Genomic DNA, 15,775 nt, shown 5'->3' with positions numbered 1-15,775 from the left:
TTACTATTAAACCAAACAGTACTCTTCCTTACCTTACAGAAACAGCAGCACTAGACAGGGTTGAAGATTCCCTCTGTCTCACAGCTTGGAGCCTGGGCTACTTCCTTCTTCCGGTCTTCTTCCTGGTTTCCTAGTCCCGCCCCTTCCTCCCCTCTGCCAATAGCGAACCGTGTTTGTGGTCCTCGGCATCCCTTTCCTTATCCCTCCACAGGTTGTGTAGGTCACCGCCATCCTCATGATTTCAGTGATCTTCCGAATGCTGGTATCTGCCACCTCTAAATCTCTGTGCACACGACTCTGAGTTCCAGATCTCTCTAGTGAATGCTTTTGACTTGAGTGTCTTACAGGCGACAGGCACTCAGATACACAATTTTTCGTATTAAGGTTACTCACTCTGGCCTTTTGCCTCTGTGAATGGAATTAACATACACTGGACATTCACCTGGGCGTCCCAGGTGGTGCTAGTGATATATAACCCACCTGCCAATGCAGGAGACAGATGCAGATTCCATCCTGGGTGGGGAAGATCCCCTGGAAGAGGGCCTGGCAATCCATGCCAGTATTCTTGCCTGGAGAACTCCAGAACAGAGGAGCCTGGTGGGTTACAGTCCATGGAGCCACAAAGAGTCAGACATGACTGAAGCAACTTAGCATGCACGCACAGACATCCACCTCTCTCTCCTTTGCCATTCCCATCCCATGATCAAGTCCCCTACTTTCCATTCTATTAACATGTTTCAAAACCACCTTAGTCTCTTCCTACAGCTGTTTTTCTTAGTTGAGTCACCATCTACTTGGCTTTATTAAAGAATCTTAAGTTACTACTTTCACTCCAACACCTACTGTTACCCCATCATTTCTTCTGTACTGAATTCAGTATGTTGAATTCTCCTTGAAGTTCTTACATCTGTAGAATAAGGAGGGCACCAGTGATTTATCAAACTAATTCACAATTTACTGCATGTATTTTAATAGGATATATGTAACTGTAGGCTCACTAATGTCCTCATTTGATTAGTGTGGGTGAGACGTACAGTGTATGAGATCAGAAGCACTGCAGATAAGTAAAGTATGATTGCTGGTTCTGCCAGGTTTCAGATGTGTAACCTTAAGTGATTAACTCAGCTTTTCCGGACTCAGTTTCTTCATCTGTAAACTGGGGGTGATCGTAATACTGTTTCATGGTACCATTGTGGGGATTTTACAAAATAACAGCACAATGCCTGGTACATTGCATAGTCAAGAAAAAAGCTTTCATCTCTCTCTAAAATAAACATTTTATTTAAAAATATACATATATTTTTTAAAAAAGAACACATGCCAACTTTGGTATTTAGCCATTGCTTCTTTTCTCTTCCTGGTCACCCACATTTCTTCCTAGTTATATATAGTTGAGTGAAGGAGCCGACGTGAAAGCTCCACCACACGGGGTCCCTGCAGAGAACGTATGCTGGCTCTTTGGATTTCTTTGCAAAGTGCCTCTTTGTGTTTCCAGGAGGCAGGATTTCAAGCACCCAGCTGTGCACTGCCCTCTTTCCTCACTGCAGGCACATTGGAGAGAACTCTGGGGAGCAGCGTGGGTTCCCCTCCTTTGGAAAACATTACAGCAGCCTCCAGGATTGCCATCATTCTATGACCTTATCCCCAAACCCCTCTGAAGCTGTTAAAGCACACACAGGGAGCTCACAAGGCCAAAGGTGACTGAAGGAAGTGCAAGAGACCACCATGAGTTTGTCTTAATCCATAGAATTCTACAAACTTAGATTGCACCAACTCCTACCATCAGAAGGGAACTTCTTCATGTTACCAAACCCAATGAGTCTACAGCGATTTCCCTGAGAGGTAATAGAGAAAAATTTTTCGGATCTCTTCTGGTCTTAAAGTCATTTCATAATGCATACTCTCACCCTAGCCAGGGCTCCCCTTAAAATGTGGATTCCAGAATCAAACCCAGCTCCTCACCACGCTGAGCAGCTCTCTGGCTTATAGGACTGTCTTGTTGTATGTCTAGTAATATCATCTAATGCTAGTTGAGTTTCCGCATCTCAACTGCCCTGCTGGTTTCTACTGGATTTATAACAAAACTTAAGACTCCAGGCTCTTTCCCTCTGAGTTCTCTTACAGCTGACAGCAAACGTGGTGCATCTATGGACCATAGCCAAGCCCTGAAGGGGGGCCAAGCTGCCCTCACAATCCTGCAGCTTTTGTTTCCTAAAAGATAGAGGCTCTCCATGGACACCCTACCCTGTAAGTGCCCCTTTTGTCCAGAGAGCTTGTTCTGAAGATCAAGATGAAGGCATGGGACAAAATAAGTTCCCTTTGTCCTTCTCTGATTTTCCAAATGTTTCTGTATCTGGCAATGAAGATAAACCCTAAAAGCTCAAACAGATGTTTTAAGTGGTAGAAAGACATCTAAGTCATATGTTGCTGCTGTTCGATCACAGAAGAAAAAAAATGTCAGCATGAGTGTAGGTTTTAGCTAAAAAGCCCCTCTGCTTTGGGAAAACGAAGACCCCCCCCTTTGTCATCATAGGTAAAGGGATTCTGGTTGGAAGACTTGGAAATTACCAGGCTTCTTGCAACCTCCCAGCCCCTCAAGATCAGAACCATCTGTGCAGAGTCTACGTGGTACTGGACATCTGGGACAGGGGATGTGCTCTGCACAGGTGAGACATCAAGTTATTATCTCCCGGATGAATAAATCTGATGCAGGAGTTTTCAGCCAAACCAGCATTGGTTTCTAGAAGAGGTGATAGAAACCTCTTCAACAGGTCTTTAGAAAAGACTATCTTGAATGCTTGGGGTAGGTTTTTTACCCCCCTCCTCCTTTTTTTCAGATTGGAAATAAATGTTTCTGGATGGCAAAGGCCACCAGTTCACAGACTGTTGGTTGTTCAACTGGAGGCCCTCCTGCTTTTCTTATCTGATGGGGCGATCACTTCATGGAGAGAATGGTTTCTCATCCCAAGCTTTTCAATTTCCTTTTCGTAATGTAATGTCTCAGCTGAACCGAGAGGCTGTGACCTGACCTTCCTTCCTTCCCTCCCTCTTTCCTTCCTTCCTTCTTTCCTTTCCCCTTCCTCTCCTTTTCCTAATAGTAGAATGTGTGTCATCTCAGTAACACTGTTAGAAGCACGGCTGCTACTGAGCACAGGCTTAATGGAAGTATTTGCGCAAAGGAACTTCCTGAATCCGTTGAATAAGGGTGAACCCACAGGACTGCACCAGAGTTGGGAGCAGCTGCAAATGTCTGCAGGTCAGCTTTATCACAGCTTTATCCTGGGGTTCTTGAGAGGACCACATGTGGGTAGTTTCAGGCTCTAAAAGCCTGAGGAAACTTGAATGTGGCCATCTTCTTAAGTCTCTGTACATCTTTTAGTCATGCCCAATTTGTCACCAGAACAGAAGACACAATTAAGAGTTTAAAAGAACTTAAAAAAAATCCCCCTTATAGGAAACATAAATTAACACAGATGATCAGGGAGCAACCAGCTTCATCAGCCTTTTCCCATTTATCCTCAGTTTTATCTTTCAAATCTCACATCTGATCTACAGAAAGAGAGCGTGAATATGGTGGGTGGGGGTTGTGGGTGGAGGTTGAAAGCAATGATCCAGGAGTCTGCTCTGGGTTGTGTGCTGGTTTGTAGCAGCAAATATCTTTCGTTAACTGTGAGGCGTATATGTCAGTGCCAGATAATAGCCTAAAAATATCCCAATGAAAATGCATAGCCTTACAAAGACAGAGGCCTCCTAGCCAAGTCTAGCCCTTCAGACAGAAATACCTAAAGGAAAAAAAAATAATTGACACTCAGACCAGAGTCTCAGAGATTGCTGTGAGGTTGTTTTCCAAAGGAAGGGGGATAAAAATAACATTAAAAAATTCACACAACTTGGCACATGAGAAACGGACTGACCAGCGAGCTTTGTCAAGATCCCCCCAAAGTGTCAACGTCTGAGGACACACAAAGGCAAGGAATGTGTCAGGAAGGCTTCCCTCCCCATAGCATCAGCATCAAAGACGAGATGGCAATGTTCCCCTCGGGATCTCTGGTTCTGATGACAGACATCAAAGCAAAGTGGGAAATGTACCGTGTGGCTCTTCTAAAGCACAAGGCAGATGAAGGAATGTAAAACGACTGTCGTCTTCCACCGCTGCTCTCTGCGAGAGGAGGCAGTACCTTTCCAGTGACCAAAGGTGAATGCTCCCTGTCTCTCCACATCACAGTCACTGTCGAGACGGGCTTGTTCATCGTAAGCAGGTGGCTGTGCGTTACTGGGTTGGAGCCATGAGTCATACACAGAAGCAACTTGTAGTCTGGGTGATGAATCGGGAACTCGCAGTGAGAAAGGGCAAGATCTTTTCACAGCAGATGGAGGCTTAAAGGCTTTTGGTATAGGACTCTGTTGCACTGCCTTGAAGATACACACACATACACACATGTGTGTGTATATGTACATATGGATGTGTATATATGGATACACATATCCACACATACCTATAGACACACATACATATACATATGTATATATCTATACACACATGCATGTGTGTGTGTGTGTATATATATATATATACACACATATATAATATATATATTCCCCTCCTGCCCTCCCCACCCCCTCATTAAGATGCGGCAGCTTTCAGAGTAGCAATCACCAAAAACACTCTGTGTTCACACATGTTAACAGGTTAACAATGGAATGACTTCTAATTTTTTTTTTTTTCCGAAAAGAGAACTTCTAAAATCACAACATGTTTGGTTATTTTCTCCGTAAGTGCACAGTGAACTTTTTTTCTTTTTTTTTTTTACAAAAGAAGAAAACAGTGCCTTAGTGATTTAAATAAAAAATAAAAACAGCGAGAGCTACCTTCTACAGCATGCAACACTATGAATCCGTGCGTTAGAACCACAGTGAGCCTTAGAGACGATCCTGCAATTTAAGTTTTCAACTCCCAGCAAAAGCAGGGGAAGTGGTGAGGAATGCACAGGAGACCATCGTCTGTTTTTCCTTCCATCCTTTTCAACGGGCGATTGTGTTTTCTTTCAGAAACCCAGACCTAAAATACTCTTTCCTTGGAACTATACTTTGTATTTACCTTTACAATGTAACAGTTTCCGGTTTTCCCCAGAGCAACCCAAATCAGTGATTGCCAACCAAATGAGGGTAGGGAGAGCTTCATGACTGATGGACGGAATGAATCATTGGTTTCTTTCCTTCAATTTCTTTCTTTTGACTTCCTTTTACAGCAAGTTATTATGCAGATGGAGAATGAGTTACCCAGGAGAACCTTGACTTTCAGCTTTTTAACATATGGTTTTATTAGCAGTAGGACAGCTGATAAATGGATGAAATCCTCTTCTCCCAACGTTGGGGCAGAGAAAGGGAGATCTTCAAAAGAGGGGAGAGAACGGATGGAGAATTTGAAAGAAAAGTAGAGTGGGAGAAAGATGATGGAGCTGAACCCCTCCTTCCAATAAGAAAATAAAAAGAGAAGCCGAACGTCCATAAATAATCACCCTGTTATATGAATAGTAACCCACTGTGTTTATTCCCATCGTACATGAAATGATGTTCTTTAGTGCTGTCTGCATTATTCCTGATAACAGTTTCTTGAGACCAGAGAGATACTTCTGATTTGCTTACATGGTCGTTTCTAGTCTTTTGACACTAAAGGAGGTTGTGCTGGAGAATGGCAGGAGGTTTTGTCTCTCTTCTTGCCTTAGGATTCTCTCCTGTTTCACAATGCTTAACACCATGGTGGGGATTCCCAGGTGGCTCAGTGGTAAAGAGTCCACCTGCCAATGCAGGAGACTGGAATTCGATCCCTGGATTGGGAAGATCCCCCGGAGGAGGACATGGCAACCCACTCCAGTATTCTTGCCTGGGAAATCCCACCGACAGAGGAGTCTGGCGGGCTATAGCCCAGGGGGTCGCAAAGAGTCTGACACAACCAACCAAGCAACCGAGCACACACATCACCACGGAGACAGTGACAGTGATCCGGCCACTGGTTAAGAAAGGGAAATTCCAGGCGGGGTTCTTTGGGCCAAAGGTAGGTTGGTTGTTATCAGTGACCACATGGAGTCCTGGGTACAGGGTTGGGGTCACTGTAGCGGGGGCGGCTTTGTAGCCAAGGGGTACTGAGTTCACTTCACTTCCCTGCGAATGGATTGGTCCTGTCCCTCTGTTCTGCCTTAAGAACCTGACACTGGCCCGGACCTCTGTTTTGAAAAGCAGGTGACGGAGACAGGAGAAGCAGCCTTCTGGGGTATGACTTCCATCACCTTTGAAGGACTGGCTTCTGTGTGTTCCCCAGAGAGCTTACAACTTCTTTCCATGGTAGGAGTAACAGATTCATGAGAAAAGCTTACAAAGTGAGATTATGCCCCAACAGTGCCTGAAAAAAATACAAGCTAGAAAAAAAGATTAGTGTTTGAAAGGCATTGGAAGAAAAAAAACTTTTTTTGCATTCTTGATCTGAAAAAACATAATTTTGAAAGCATTGCTGAAATCAATAACAGTCACTGAATGTTGGCAAATATTACACTATCTATCTATTTAAAAAAAGACTCCTGTTTGTTCTTGCTGGTTGTCACAGAAGTCTCCATGCTTGTTTTTCATTCTCTCCACCTCCTCCTCCCCTTCTTCCTCCTCCCTCTTCTTCCTCTCCTCCTCCTCTTCCAGCTCCTCCTTCTCTGGAAGAATGTAAATATTTGTGGTCATGTGCTTTCCCCGATGGGATTCCTCTTGGCTTTCCTTAGCACTTCCGCAGGTGTTTACCACTGCTGTAAGTGGAGGTCCATGGGGGAATTCAGATTGAGATCCGTGACATCCAGGAAATCAATGTTGAAGATGCTGGGGCCCCCAGTAGATAGGGAGCTGAAGCTTGGGGTGGAGCTGGGCGGCGTGAGGTCCAGCCACTCCATGCTTTCCCAAGGAGATTCTGTGAAGCTTAAGGGCAGCCCACTGCTGTCCACAGAGGAGGGTGAAAACTGAGTCTGCATGGGGGACAGGGGGCCTGGCAGGATCTCGTGTGCGTTGAAGAGGTCTTCTGCAGCCTTCCCTGAGAATCCATCCATCATCCCGTCAAAAGGAGGCTCCTCACTCCCGATTTTCAGAAGGGCGGTGTCGCTCACCTTCCCCAAGGGGCTCTGGGAATTTAATAAGACTTCCAGGTGCTCGTCGCTGTCAGCACCGAAGTGATCAAAGGAGAGCTGGCCTCCTGTGGATGCTGGTTCAAAGGCTGCCGAGGACTTGGGGAGGGCACCAGTGGGGCTTCGAGAAGACCCGGGGATCTTTGGGACTCTGTGAAGACATGAATGATCCTCTCTGGCGTCAGCGGGCATTTCTGTTGGTAAAACACAACGGGAATTGTTCAATCGCTTTCAATCGATCGTGATCATTCAAAGATTGATTCATTCACTTGAATGAATCTTTGGAATGAATGAATGACTTACAGAAGGAGATGGCCATGCTTCTTGGGTCCCGGCTCTTCACCCGGTCTCACCCCTAAACCACTCTGTACATTGCAAGTTCTTCCCCTGGGTCTCTCCCCAAACCCTCTCTTGCTGGAAATTCCACTCTGCGATTATCAGACGCTCAGAGCAGGTGCTTTTACCTGCTCCTTCACTGACACCTGGCTGCCCCTGAAGACACTGCAACCTCACTGTACCCTCACTGGGGGCTCTTTGCCGCCCAGCCAGAAGATGAGTCATCAGGTCCTTTCCTGCCACCACTGCCCGATCGTTACTCCTACTCCTTATTATAACTCCTCAGTGGTTTTGACGGTCATCCTGCTCTCAAAGTCCACCCCGGCCCCCAGCCCTGTCTCCTGGTCCCTCCTCATCATCCTCAAAAAACTACCCCCCGTTCACCGCCTTTCTTCCACTTCAACTCTTGTCATTCTCCGTGACGTCAGCATCCCGGAAGTGACTTGTTGTCCTGGGGGCTTCTCGGTTCCCTGACACCCCATCCCCCTCAATGCAAGTAATGCTGCCATTGCCACTCTGCTGGACACACCCTGGATCTTGTGGCTCCAAACACTGCATCCTCTGAAAGTTCAGTTTCAATCACCATTTCCAACTCGCTGTCCATTGCCTCCCACTCCTGAAGTTCACTTCGTAAGGACCCTCTGACGACAAATTCTCAGCCATTTTGAGTCACCCCAGTCTACTGACCCCACGATTTTATCACCATCCATCAGCTCCTCCTGGTTTTTATTTATTTTGGCCACTACATGTGGCATGCAGGATCTTAGTTCCCTGAAGCAGAGATGGAACCCACCTTCCCTGCAGAGGAAGCGTGGCATCACAAGCGCTGGACCACCAGGCAATTTCCTGGCTTTTGCCTCTTCCCTTGTGCAGTCTGTACTCTTGATCCACCACTCTAATTACTCTCACATATATCCTCAATCCCCCTGCCCTTTCCTTCCATCACCGTACTCCCTTGGCAAAACCCCACACCTGGATGAATCTGACCGTCTGTTTTCTCCGAGTCTTTCCAGGATTGTCTGGACTTTTAAGAAAAAAATTGCACAATGAAGTTGCCCAGTTTATTTTTAAATTCACGATGTTAAGTCAGCACTTAATACTGCCTAGCAGCAGGCTTCCCAGGTGGCACTAGTGGTAAAGAGCCAGCCATCTCCATTGTAAGATGTGAAAGACGCAGGAGATGTACCAGACGCAGGTTGAATCCCTAGGTTGGGAAGGTCCGCTGGAGGAGCCTGGCGGGCTACAATCCATAGGGTTGCAGTCAGACATGACTGAAGCGACTTAGCACGCATGCACTCAGGCACAGAGAGAGGGTGATCCTACTGTTGTTTCTTGTGATCAACTCATCACTGTTCTTCGGAATTTCCCAGGCTCCACTCCCACACCGTTTGCAGACCTTGCCACATACCTCATTAAAAACATAAGGGTGTCTTCACTGCTATATTTAAACTGGATAATCAACAAGGACCTACTGTGTAGCACAGGGAACTCTGATCAGTGTTATCATGTGGCAGCCAGGATGGGAGGGGAATTTGGGGGAGAATGGATACATGTATATCCATGGCTGAGTCCCTTTGCTGTTCACCTGAAACTTTCACAGTGTTGTTAATCGGCTATACCCCAATACAAAATGAAAAGTTTAAATACAAAATAGAATGGTGTCTGATAGGAACCTGCTCATCTTTCCATCATGAAACTTAACAACGATACAGACACCTGTGCCCATGTTTTTCTTCTTCCCTCTTGTTACAAGGGAGGAACTGCCTGTTTCCTTGCATGATGCCCATCTCTCTTGCCAGACAGCAAACCCCCTAAAGGTGGAGGCTTTGCCTGGTTCAGCGATGGACCTAGTTCTCTGAAACTTTCAATGCTGTCACTTAAGCGCTCAGCACTGAAGAACTGAAGATGCTTTCGAACTATGGTGTTGGAGAAGACTCTTGAGAGCCCCCTGGACAGCAAGCAGAGCAAACCAATTCTAAAGGAAATCAACTCTGAATACTCATTGGAAGGACTGATGCCGAAGCTCTAGTACTTCAGCCACCTGATGCAAAGAGCTGACTCACTGGAAAAGACCTTGATGTTGTGAAAGATTGAAGGTAGGAAGAGAAGGGAATGACAGAGGATGAGATGACTGGATGGCATCACTGACTCTGTGGTCATGAGTTTGCGCAAACTCAGGGAGATAGTGAAGGACAAGGAAGCCTGGTGTGCTGTAGTCCATGGGGTGGCAAAGGGTTGGACTTAAGGACTGGAAAACAGCAACAACTTAGGGCTCCAATATGGAGTCTTTTCTTTTTATCCACACATTCTCCTTACATGAACATAGTCACTTGCGTGCTTTAAAATTTTAGGCACAACTATGTAACTGTTTAAGAAGAAGTAAATGAATGACTTAAAAGGAGGCAAAAAAGATCACACTGATCACTGTCACTGCTTGAATGACGTGTGAACATGAAGGGCCCATTGGTGGGAGATTCATTTTGAGTAGACTTGCTTTACCTGCTTCCTTCTTCTCATAATAAGAAGAGAGGGAGATTGGGATTAGAACAGTAGGGGGAAATGGTTTAGCAGGAAAAACATTTAGGAAAACAAGGACCAAGCTGAGAGACGAAAATTGTTGAAACGATTGCTGAAAAGTTTTCTGAGGACAATGGGACAAAGGTAATGAGGGGTCACTCTCTAGGACTTCTTTTATCTGCTCCAAACCTGGACAGGAGGCTCAGAGGCAGGGACGCTCCACCCCGACATGGCTCTTTAGTCCAACTCACAATGAGCATCTGACCTTGGCCCTGAGCACCCACACCCTAGAGTGCACACAGGGGCAGAGCATCCTGATATCTTACCTCCACTTTCAATGAGGACATCCAGGAGTTCGTCCATCTGCTGGCTCCGGGTCATTTGCTGTTGCCAATTAACCAAAGGAGAACAGAGAAATTAAAATGTAGCGACTGCTTCTGTAGGAAATCATCGGAAGCAGTATGACAGGTTTTTTAATTAGGTTTGGTTAGCAGTGTTGTTGTTGTTTTTTTAATTGTGGTAAACTACAAACAAAATAAAAATTTACCATCTTAACCATTTCAGAGGACAGAGTGCAAATCCATTAAGTTCATTCACATGATTGTGCCGCTGGCACCACCGTTCAGCTCTGGAACTTTTTCATCTTGCAAAACTGCAACCCTGACCCCACTGAATACTACTCCCCACCCCCTCCTCCCTACAGCTCCTGGACACCGCTGTTCTGTTCTCTGTTGCTGTGGATTTGATGATTCTAGGTATCTCACATAAGTGGACTGATACAGTATCTTTGGGGCTTTCCTAGAAGCTCAGTTGGTAAAGAATCCGCCTGCAATGCAGGACACCCCGGGTTGATTCCTGGGTTGGGAAGATCCGCTGGAGAAGGGATAGGCTACCCACTCCAGTATTCTGGCCTGGAAAATTCCATGGACTGTATAGACCATGACGGGGTCGCAAAGAGTCAGACACGACTGAGACACTTTCACTTTCACAGTGTCTTTCCCTTTATGGCTGGCTTATTTAGCTTAGTACAATGTCTTCAAGGTTTTGCAGCAGGGGTCAGAATCTCCTTCCTTATTAATTCTGAGTAATACTCATTGTGGGGCTTCCCAGGTGGCCCTAGTGATAAAGAACCCACCTGGCAATGCAGGAGACTATATGAGACTTGAATTCAATCCCTGGATGGGGAAGGTCCCCTGGAGGAGGGCATGGCAACCCACTCTAGTATTCACGCCTGGAGAATCCCATGGACAGAGGAGGCTGACGGGGTATAGTCTATGAGGTCGCACAGAGTCAGACACGACTGGAGCAACTTAGCATGCAGGCACAATATTCATTGTATGTATAGAATACGTATTTCATTTATCCATTCATCCTTCAGTGAACACTTGGGTTGGTTCCACCGTTTGGCCTTCATGAATACGGACGTTAACTGGCTAAAGGTTTTGGTAGCATGCAGTTTTGGACAGGAAAACTACTAAATAAAACAATCTGACACAACAAGAGAAGGGGGGAAAGGAGGCAGAATGATCCCTAGCCCGGAGTCGTTCAGAGTAGATTCAGTTGTTTGAGAAGTTTCCATTCCAGGAGATGGGCACCTTAATATATAAATAGTATGGCCATTTTTATCACTTTGAAGTGACTTGGCTAGGACACAAAATAAGCCTCAACAATCAAGCATCTTTTCTGATCACAACATCATGAAACTAGAAATTAATCAGAGAAAAAGCAATGGAAAAAAAATGCTTAAGTGGAGGCTAAACAACATGCTACTAAAACATGAATTGGTCAGTGATGAAATCAAAGAGGAAATTAAAAGATACCTAGAGACAAAGAAAAGTTGGACTTGGTCAAAAAGTTGGACTATAAAGAAAGCTGAGCACTGAAGAATTGATGCTTTTGAACTGTGGTGCTGGAGAAGACTCTTGTGAGTCCCTTGGACAGCAAGGAGATCCAACCAGTTCATCCTAAAGGAAATCGGTCCTGAATATTCATTGAAAGGACTGATGCTGCAGCTAAAATTCTAATACTTTGGCCACCTGATGAAAAGAACTAACTCATTGGAAAAGACCTTGATGCTGGGAAGGATTGAAGGCGGAAGGAAAAGAGGGCAACACAGGATGACATGGTTGGATGGCATCACCAACTTGATGGACATGAATTTGAGCAGGCTCCGGGAGTTGGTGATGGACAGGGAAGCCTGGCGTGTTGCAGTCTGTAGGGTTGAAAAGAGTCAGACACGACTGAGAGACTGAACTGAACAGACAGACAAATGTCAATAAAAACACAAGCATGCAAAATCTATGGGATGGAGTGAAAACAGTTCTTAAGAGGTAGTTCATAGGGATACCGAAATTCCTCAATAAAATAAGAAGAATCTCAAATGAACAACCTAACCTATCATCTAGAACTGTTAGAGGGACTTCCCTGGTGGTCCAGTGGTTAAGACTCTGCACTCCCAATACAGAGGTCCTATCCCTGGTTGGGGAATTAGATCTCTCATGCCATGCAGTGTGGCCAAAAAAAAAAAAAGCAACTAAAGAAGGGGGTGGGGGAAAAAAAAACAATTAGAAAAAGAGCAAACAAAACCTAAACTCAGCATAAGGAAGGACATTAAAAAGCAGAAAGGAATTACATAAGATAGAGATGAAATAACAATAGAAAAAAAAAATCAATAAATCCAAGAGCTGGTTCTTTCAAACAGCGAACAAAATCAACAAACCTCTGGCTCACCAAGAAGAAAGGACCCAAGTAAAGAAAATAAGAAATGAAGTGACTTGGATCTGCCTCCGGTTGGGCTGCTGAGGACGTGGCTCCCGTCCCTCTGGCTCATCTGAGTTAAGTGAGCTCTGTCCGTGGAAGTCCACTTCGCCTGGCCCTCTTCTTTTCTTTTGAAACCACAAAGGATCCATTTGGTGTTTACAGATACCAGGGGATGGGAATAAGGAGGACAAAGGCATACACGGGTCTCAGTCCCTGGGATCACTGAGTTTTGAAGCTAGGAAGAACCTTAGAAACGGTTGCCCCAGCGATTACTCTCACGGGTTAATATTTGAGTACGTATCTTGTGTCAAGACACTGTGATCAATGCTATGTCATCTAGAACCCTTATCCAGTAGGTATCGTCTTCATTTCACAGAAGAGAAGTCGAATTCTTGACCAGCGTTTGTGGCAGTGGCAGCTGGCACCGAGGCTGGACATTTGGGTGCTAAGTCAACCTCCTCTCTCTGCCTCACACGGCGTCTCTACACACACCACGCTTCTTCACAGTGAGCATCTGGACAGTCTGCTTGTTCCGGCGGGGGAGGCCACAGAACCTACACGCATGAAGCCGCATCATATAACACAACATGCAGTGAGTCAGCCTGCTCTTCCAGGAAGATCAAATCGTGTGCTTACCTGCTTCACCGCATCTTCGTAGGATGGTGGCTGGGTTATTTCTGAAACTGCGGAAGTGGACTTGGAAAAAGTTGGGGATGGAATTGGAAACTTTGGCCCTGCCTTATCAGAAGAGTGCAGACCCGCCATCTGCGTGAGTAAAATTCAGAGAAAGACGATCAATCCATGCGTCAGACATTGTATATAGCTCCTGTTCTAGAAACTATAGACTCAACTGTAGGAAAAATGGATTAAAGGGAAAAAAGATCTGGGGCTTAAATATATATCACAGATATGTTACAGATGTATATCAATGACAGGACACATCACTGCGGACGCGATGCTGGAGGCATCTCAGGATGGGAGCCTCAGAAATTCATTCCCCTCCGCTAAGGTGCGCCCTGACTGTTGGGAGAAAGTGAGATGAGAAAAGAAAATGAAGAAGTGTCTGTCCAGTCCAACACAAAGAGCTCCATCATCCCAGGCATTTCCAGAGTAATTTATCTCTCAGCCTGTGTTGTTCCTAAGTGAAAGTATTAGTTGCTCAATCATATCCAACTCTTTGCACCCCATGGACTGTTGCCCTCCAGGCTCTTCCGTCCATGAGATTTCCCAGACAAGAATACTGGAGTGGGTAGCCATTCCCTTCTCCAGGGGATCTTGCTAAACTAGGGATCGAACCCAGGTCTCTTGCATTGACAGCAGATTCTTTACCATCTGAGCCACCAGGGAAGCCCGTTTCATTCCCAAGTGAGTGTATATGCAGATATTGCTGGTGTGTCTCTCCATAAGCCTGCGCTGTGTGCCGTGTGCTCTGCAGGGGTACCCGGGACATCACAGAGTCTCCATCCCCAAGTGATGCCCTGCCTGTCGCATGCAGCACCCTCGTGTCATGGTCAATTCATGTCTGCCACCTTCTTTTTTAAGACTAATTTTATTATTTTTTTGAACTTTTAATTTTGTATTGGGGTATATATAGCTCATTAACAGACAATGCTGTGATAGTTTCAGGTGAAGAGTGAAGGAACTCAGCCATACATATACATGCATCCATTCTCTCCCAAGCCCCCTTCCCATCCAGGCTGCTACATAAAAGGCTGCCTCCTTTTTGACTACCTTCCCACTGCTCCTTGCATTCCCCATATCCTGCATCTTTTACCTCTCTGATTCTCCCGCCTGCTGACGTGTCATCTCCTCCCTTCTACACGGCGACTCCAACTTTCTGCACCTTTCCATTCACATCCAAGGATCCGCTATTTCTCTCATTCTCCACATTTCCACCGCCTTTCCCCCACCCCATGATCCCTGACTCCTATCTTCAACTTCACTGAACTTGGTCTGTTCGCCACGCTCTTTTGCAAACCTGCCAAGGCCATTTTACTTGTCATAATTTCTGGGATGAACCCAGGAAATGATGCCTTGGAATACTCCCACTTATATCCGTATATCCATTTCTGTCCTTTTCAAGTAGACTTGTTTCTATCCAAAATGTCATTTCTTTCTGTTTGAACCTCAGCACGGGGAGGAGAGGGGCCACAGAGAGAGACGAGGCCAAGCTGGCTCCCAGCTTACACATGTCTCCAGGTGCCTACCTTTTGCTGCACACCTGGGCTTTTGGGAGAAGGTTTGCCCCCAGCACCATGATTGCTGTCTGCCGCAGCTCCAGAGAAGGGGGGGTGAAGGTTGGGAGGCTGGGGAGAGAAGCTGGGAGGGTGGCCCTCGTGTGCCCCTGAGTTCTGTGGAGAGGAAGAAGGACAAATGAAATGGCTGATCCCTGCCCTGGTGTCTTGTCTTTCCAACCCCCCTAAATTCCATCAGCGAGGTCTCAGATCCAGCTTTGGACATTTCACCTCCTGCTCACAAACTCCCCATGGTTTCCACACATCTACAATGGAGGGTCTCCACATCCAGCCAGGGTGAGTCTTCAAAATGCTCCACAGTCAGGCATTATTCTTTTCCCTCTGAGAGCTTCCGTGTGTGCATGTTCAGTCGCTTCAGTCAGGTCTGATTCTTTGTGACCCCATGGACCGTGGCCCACCAGACTCCTCTGTGCATGGGATTCTCCAGACAAGAATACTAGAGTGGGTTCCCATGGCCTTCTCCAGGAGATCTTTCCAACCCAGGGATCAAACCCATGTCTCCTGTATTATAGGTGGATTCTTCACCACTGGGCCACCAGGGAAGCCCTCTGAGAGCTTGAATTCTGCTAATCCAGCCACAACTTGTACATTTTGCTTAGCTTTTTTCACATGGGATGACCTTTTCCTGATTCTCCTCTTCTCGGGTCCAATCCCTTCTCAAGTCCTCCCACCCTTGCAGCCCTTCATGGTTGACACCCACTCCCCTAGGGCTCTGTGTGGCACCTAACATCGTGTGCTCAGCGATGTTAT

The 15,775-nt window shown here is 46.0% G+C and overlaps 1 protein-coding gene across 2 annotated transcripts in view; it reads right to left on the bottom strand.

Annotated features, from left to right (window-relative positions):
* Window positions 1–6,779: 6,779 nt before the first annotated feature.
* MYOCD (myocardin) overlaps window positions 6,780–15,775 on the bottom strand; it is a 41,763-nt gene continuing 32,767 nt past the window's right edge. The window contains exons 11-14 of one of the 2 annotated variants that reach the window (XM_068978027.1): window positions 14,978–15,121; window positions 13,407–13,535; window positions 10,337–10,394; window positions 6,780–7,351 (exon numbers count right to left, since the gene is read on the bottom strand). In XM_068978027.1, coding sequence (XP_068834128.1) covers window positions 6,780–7,351; window positions 10,337–10,394; window positions 13,407–13,535; window positions 14,978–15,121 — 903 coding nt within the window. The remainder of the gene's footprint in view (window positions 7,352–10,336; window positions 10,395–13,406; window positions 13,536–14,977; window positions 15,122–15,775) is intronic. The other variant, XM_068978028.1, reaches the window with a different exon arrangement.

The sequence above is a fragment of the Capricornis sumatraensis genome, chromosome 8, assembly GCF_032405125.1.
Source record: "Capricornis sumatraensis isolate serow.1 chromosome 8, serow.2, whole genome shotgun sequence".
Lineage (NCBI taxonomy): Eukaryota > Metazoa > Chordata > Mammalia > Artiodactyla > Bovidae > Capricornis > Capricornis sumatraensis.
This window is presented reverse-complemented; position numbering and strand designations above follow the sequence as displayed.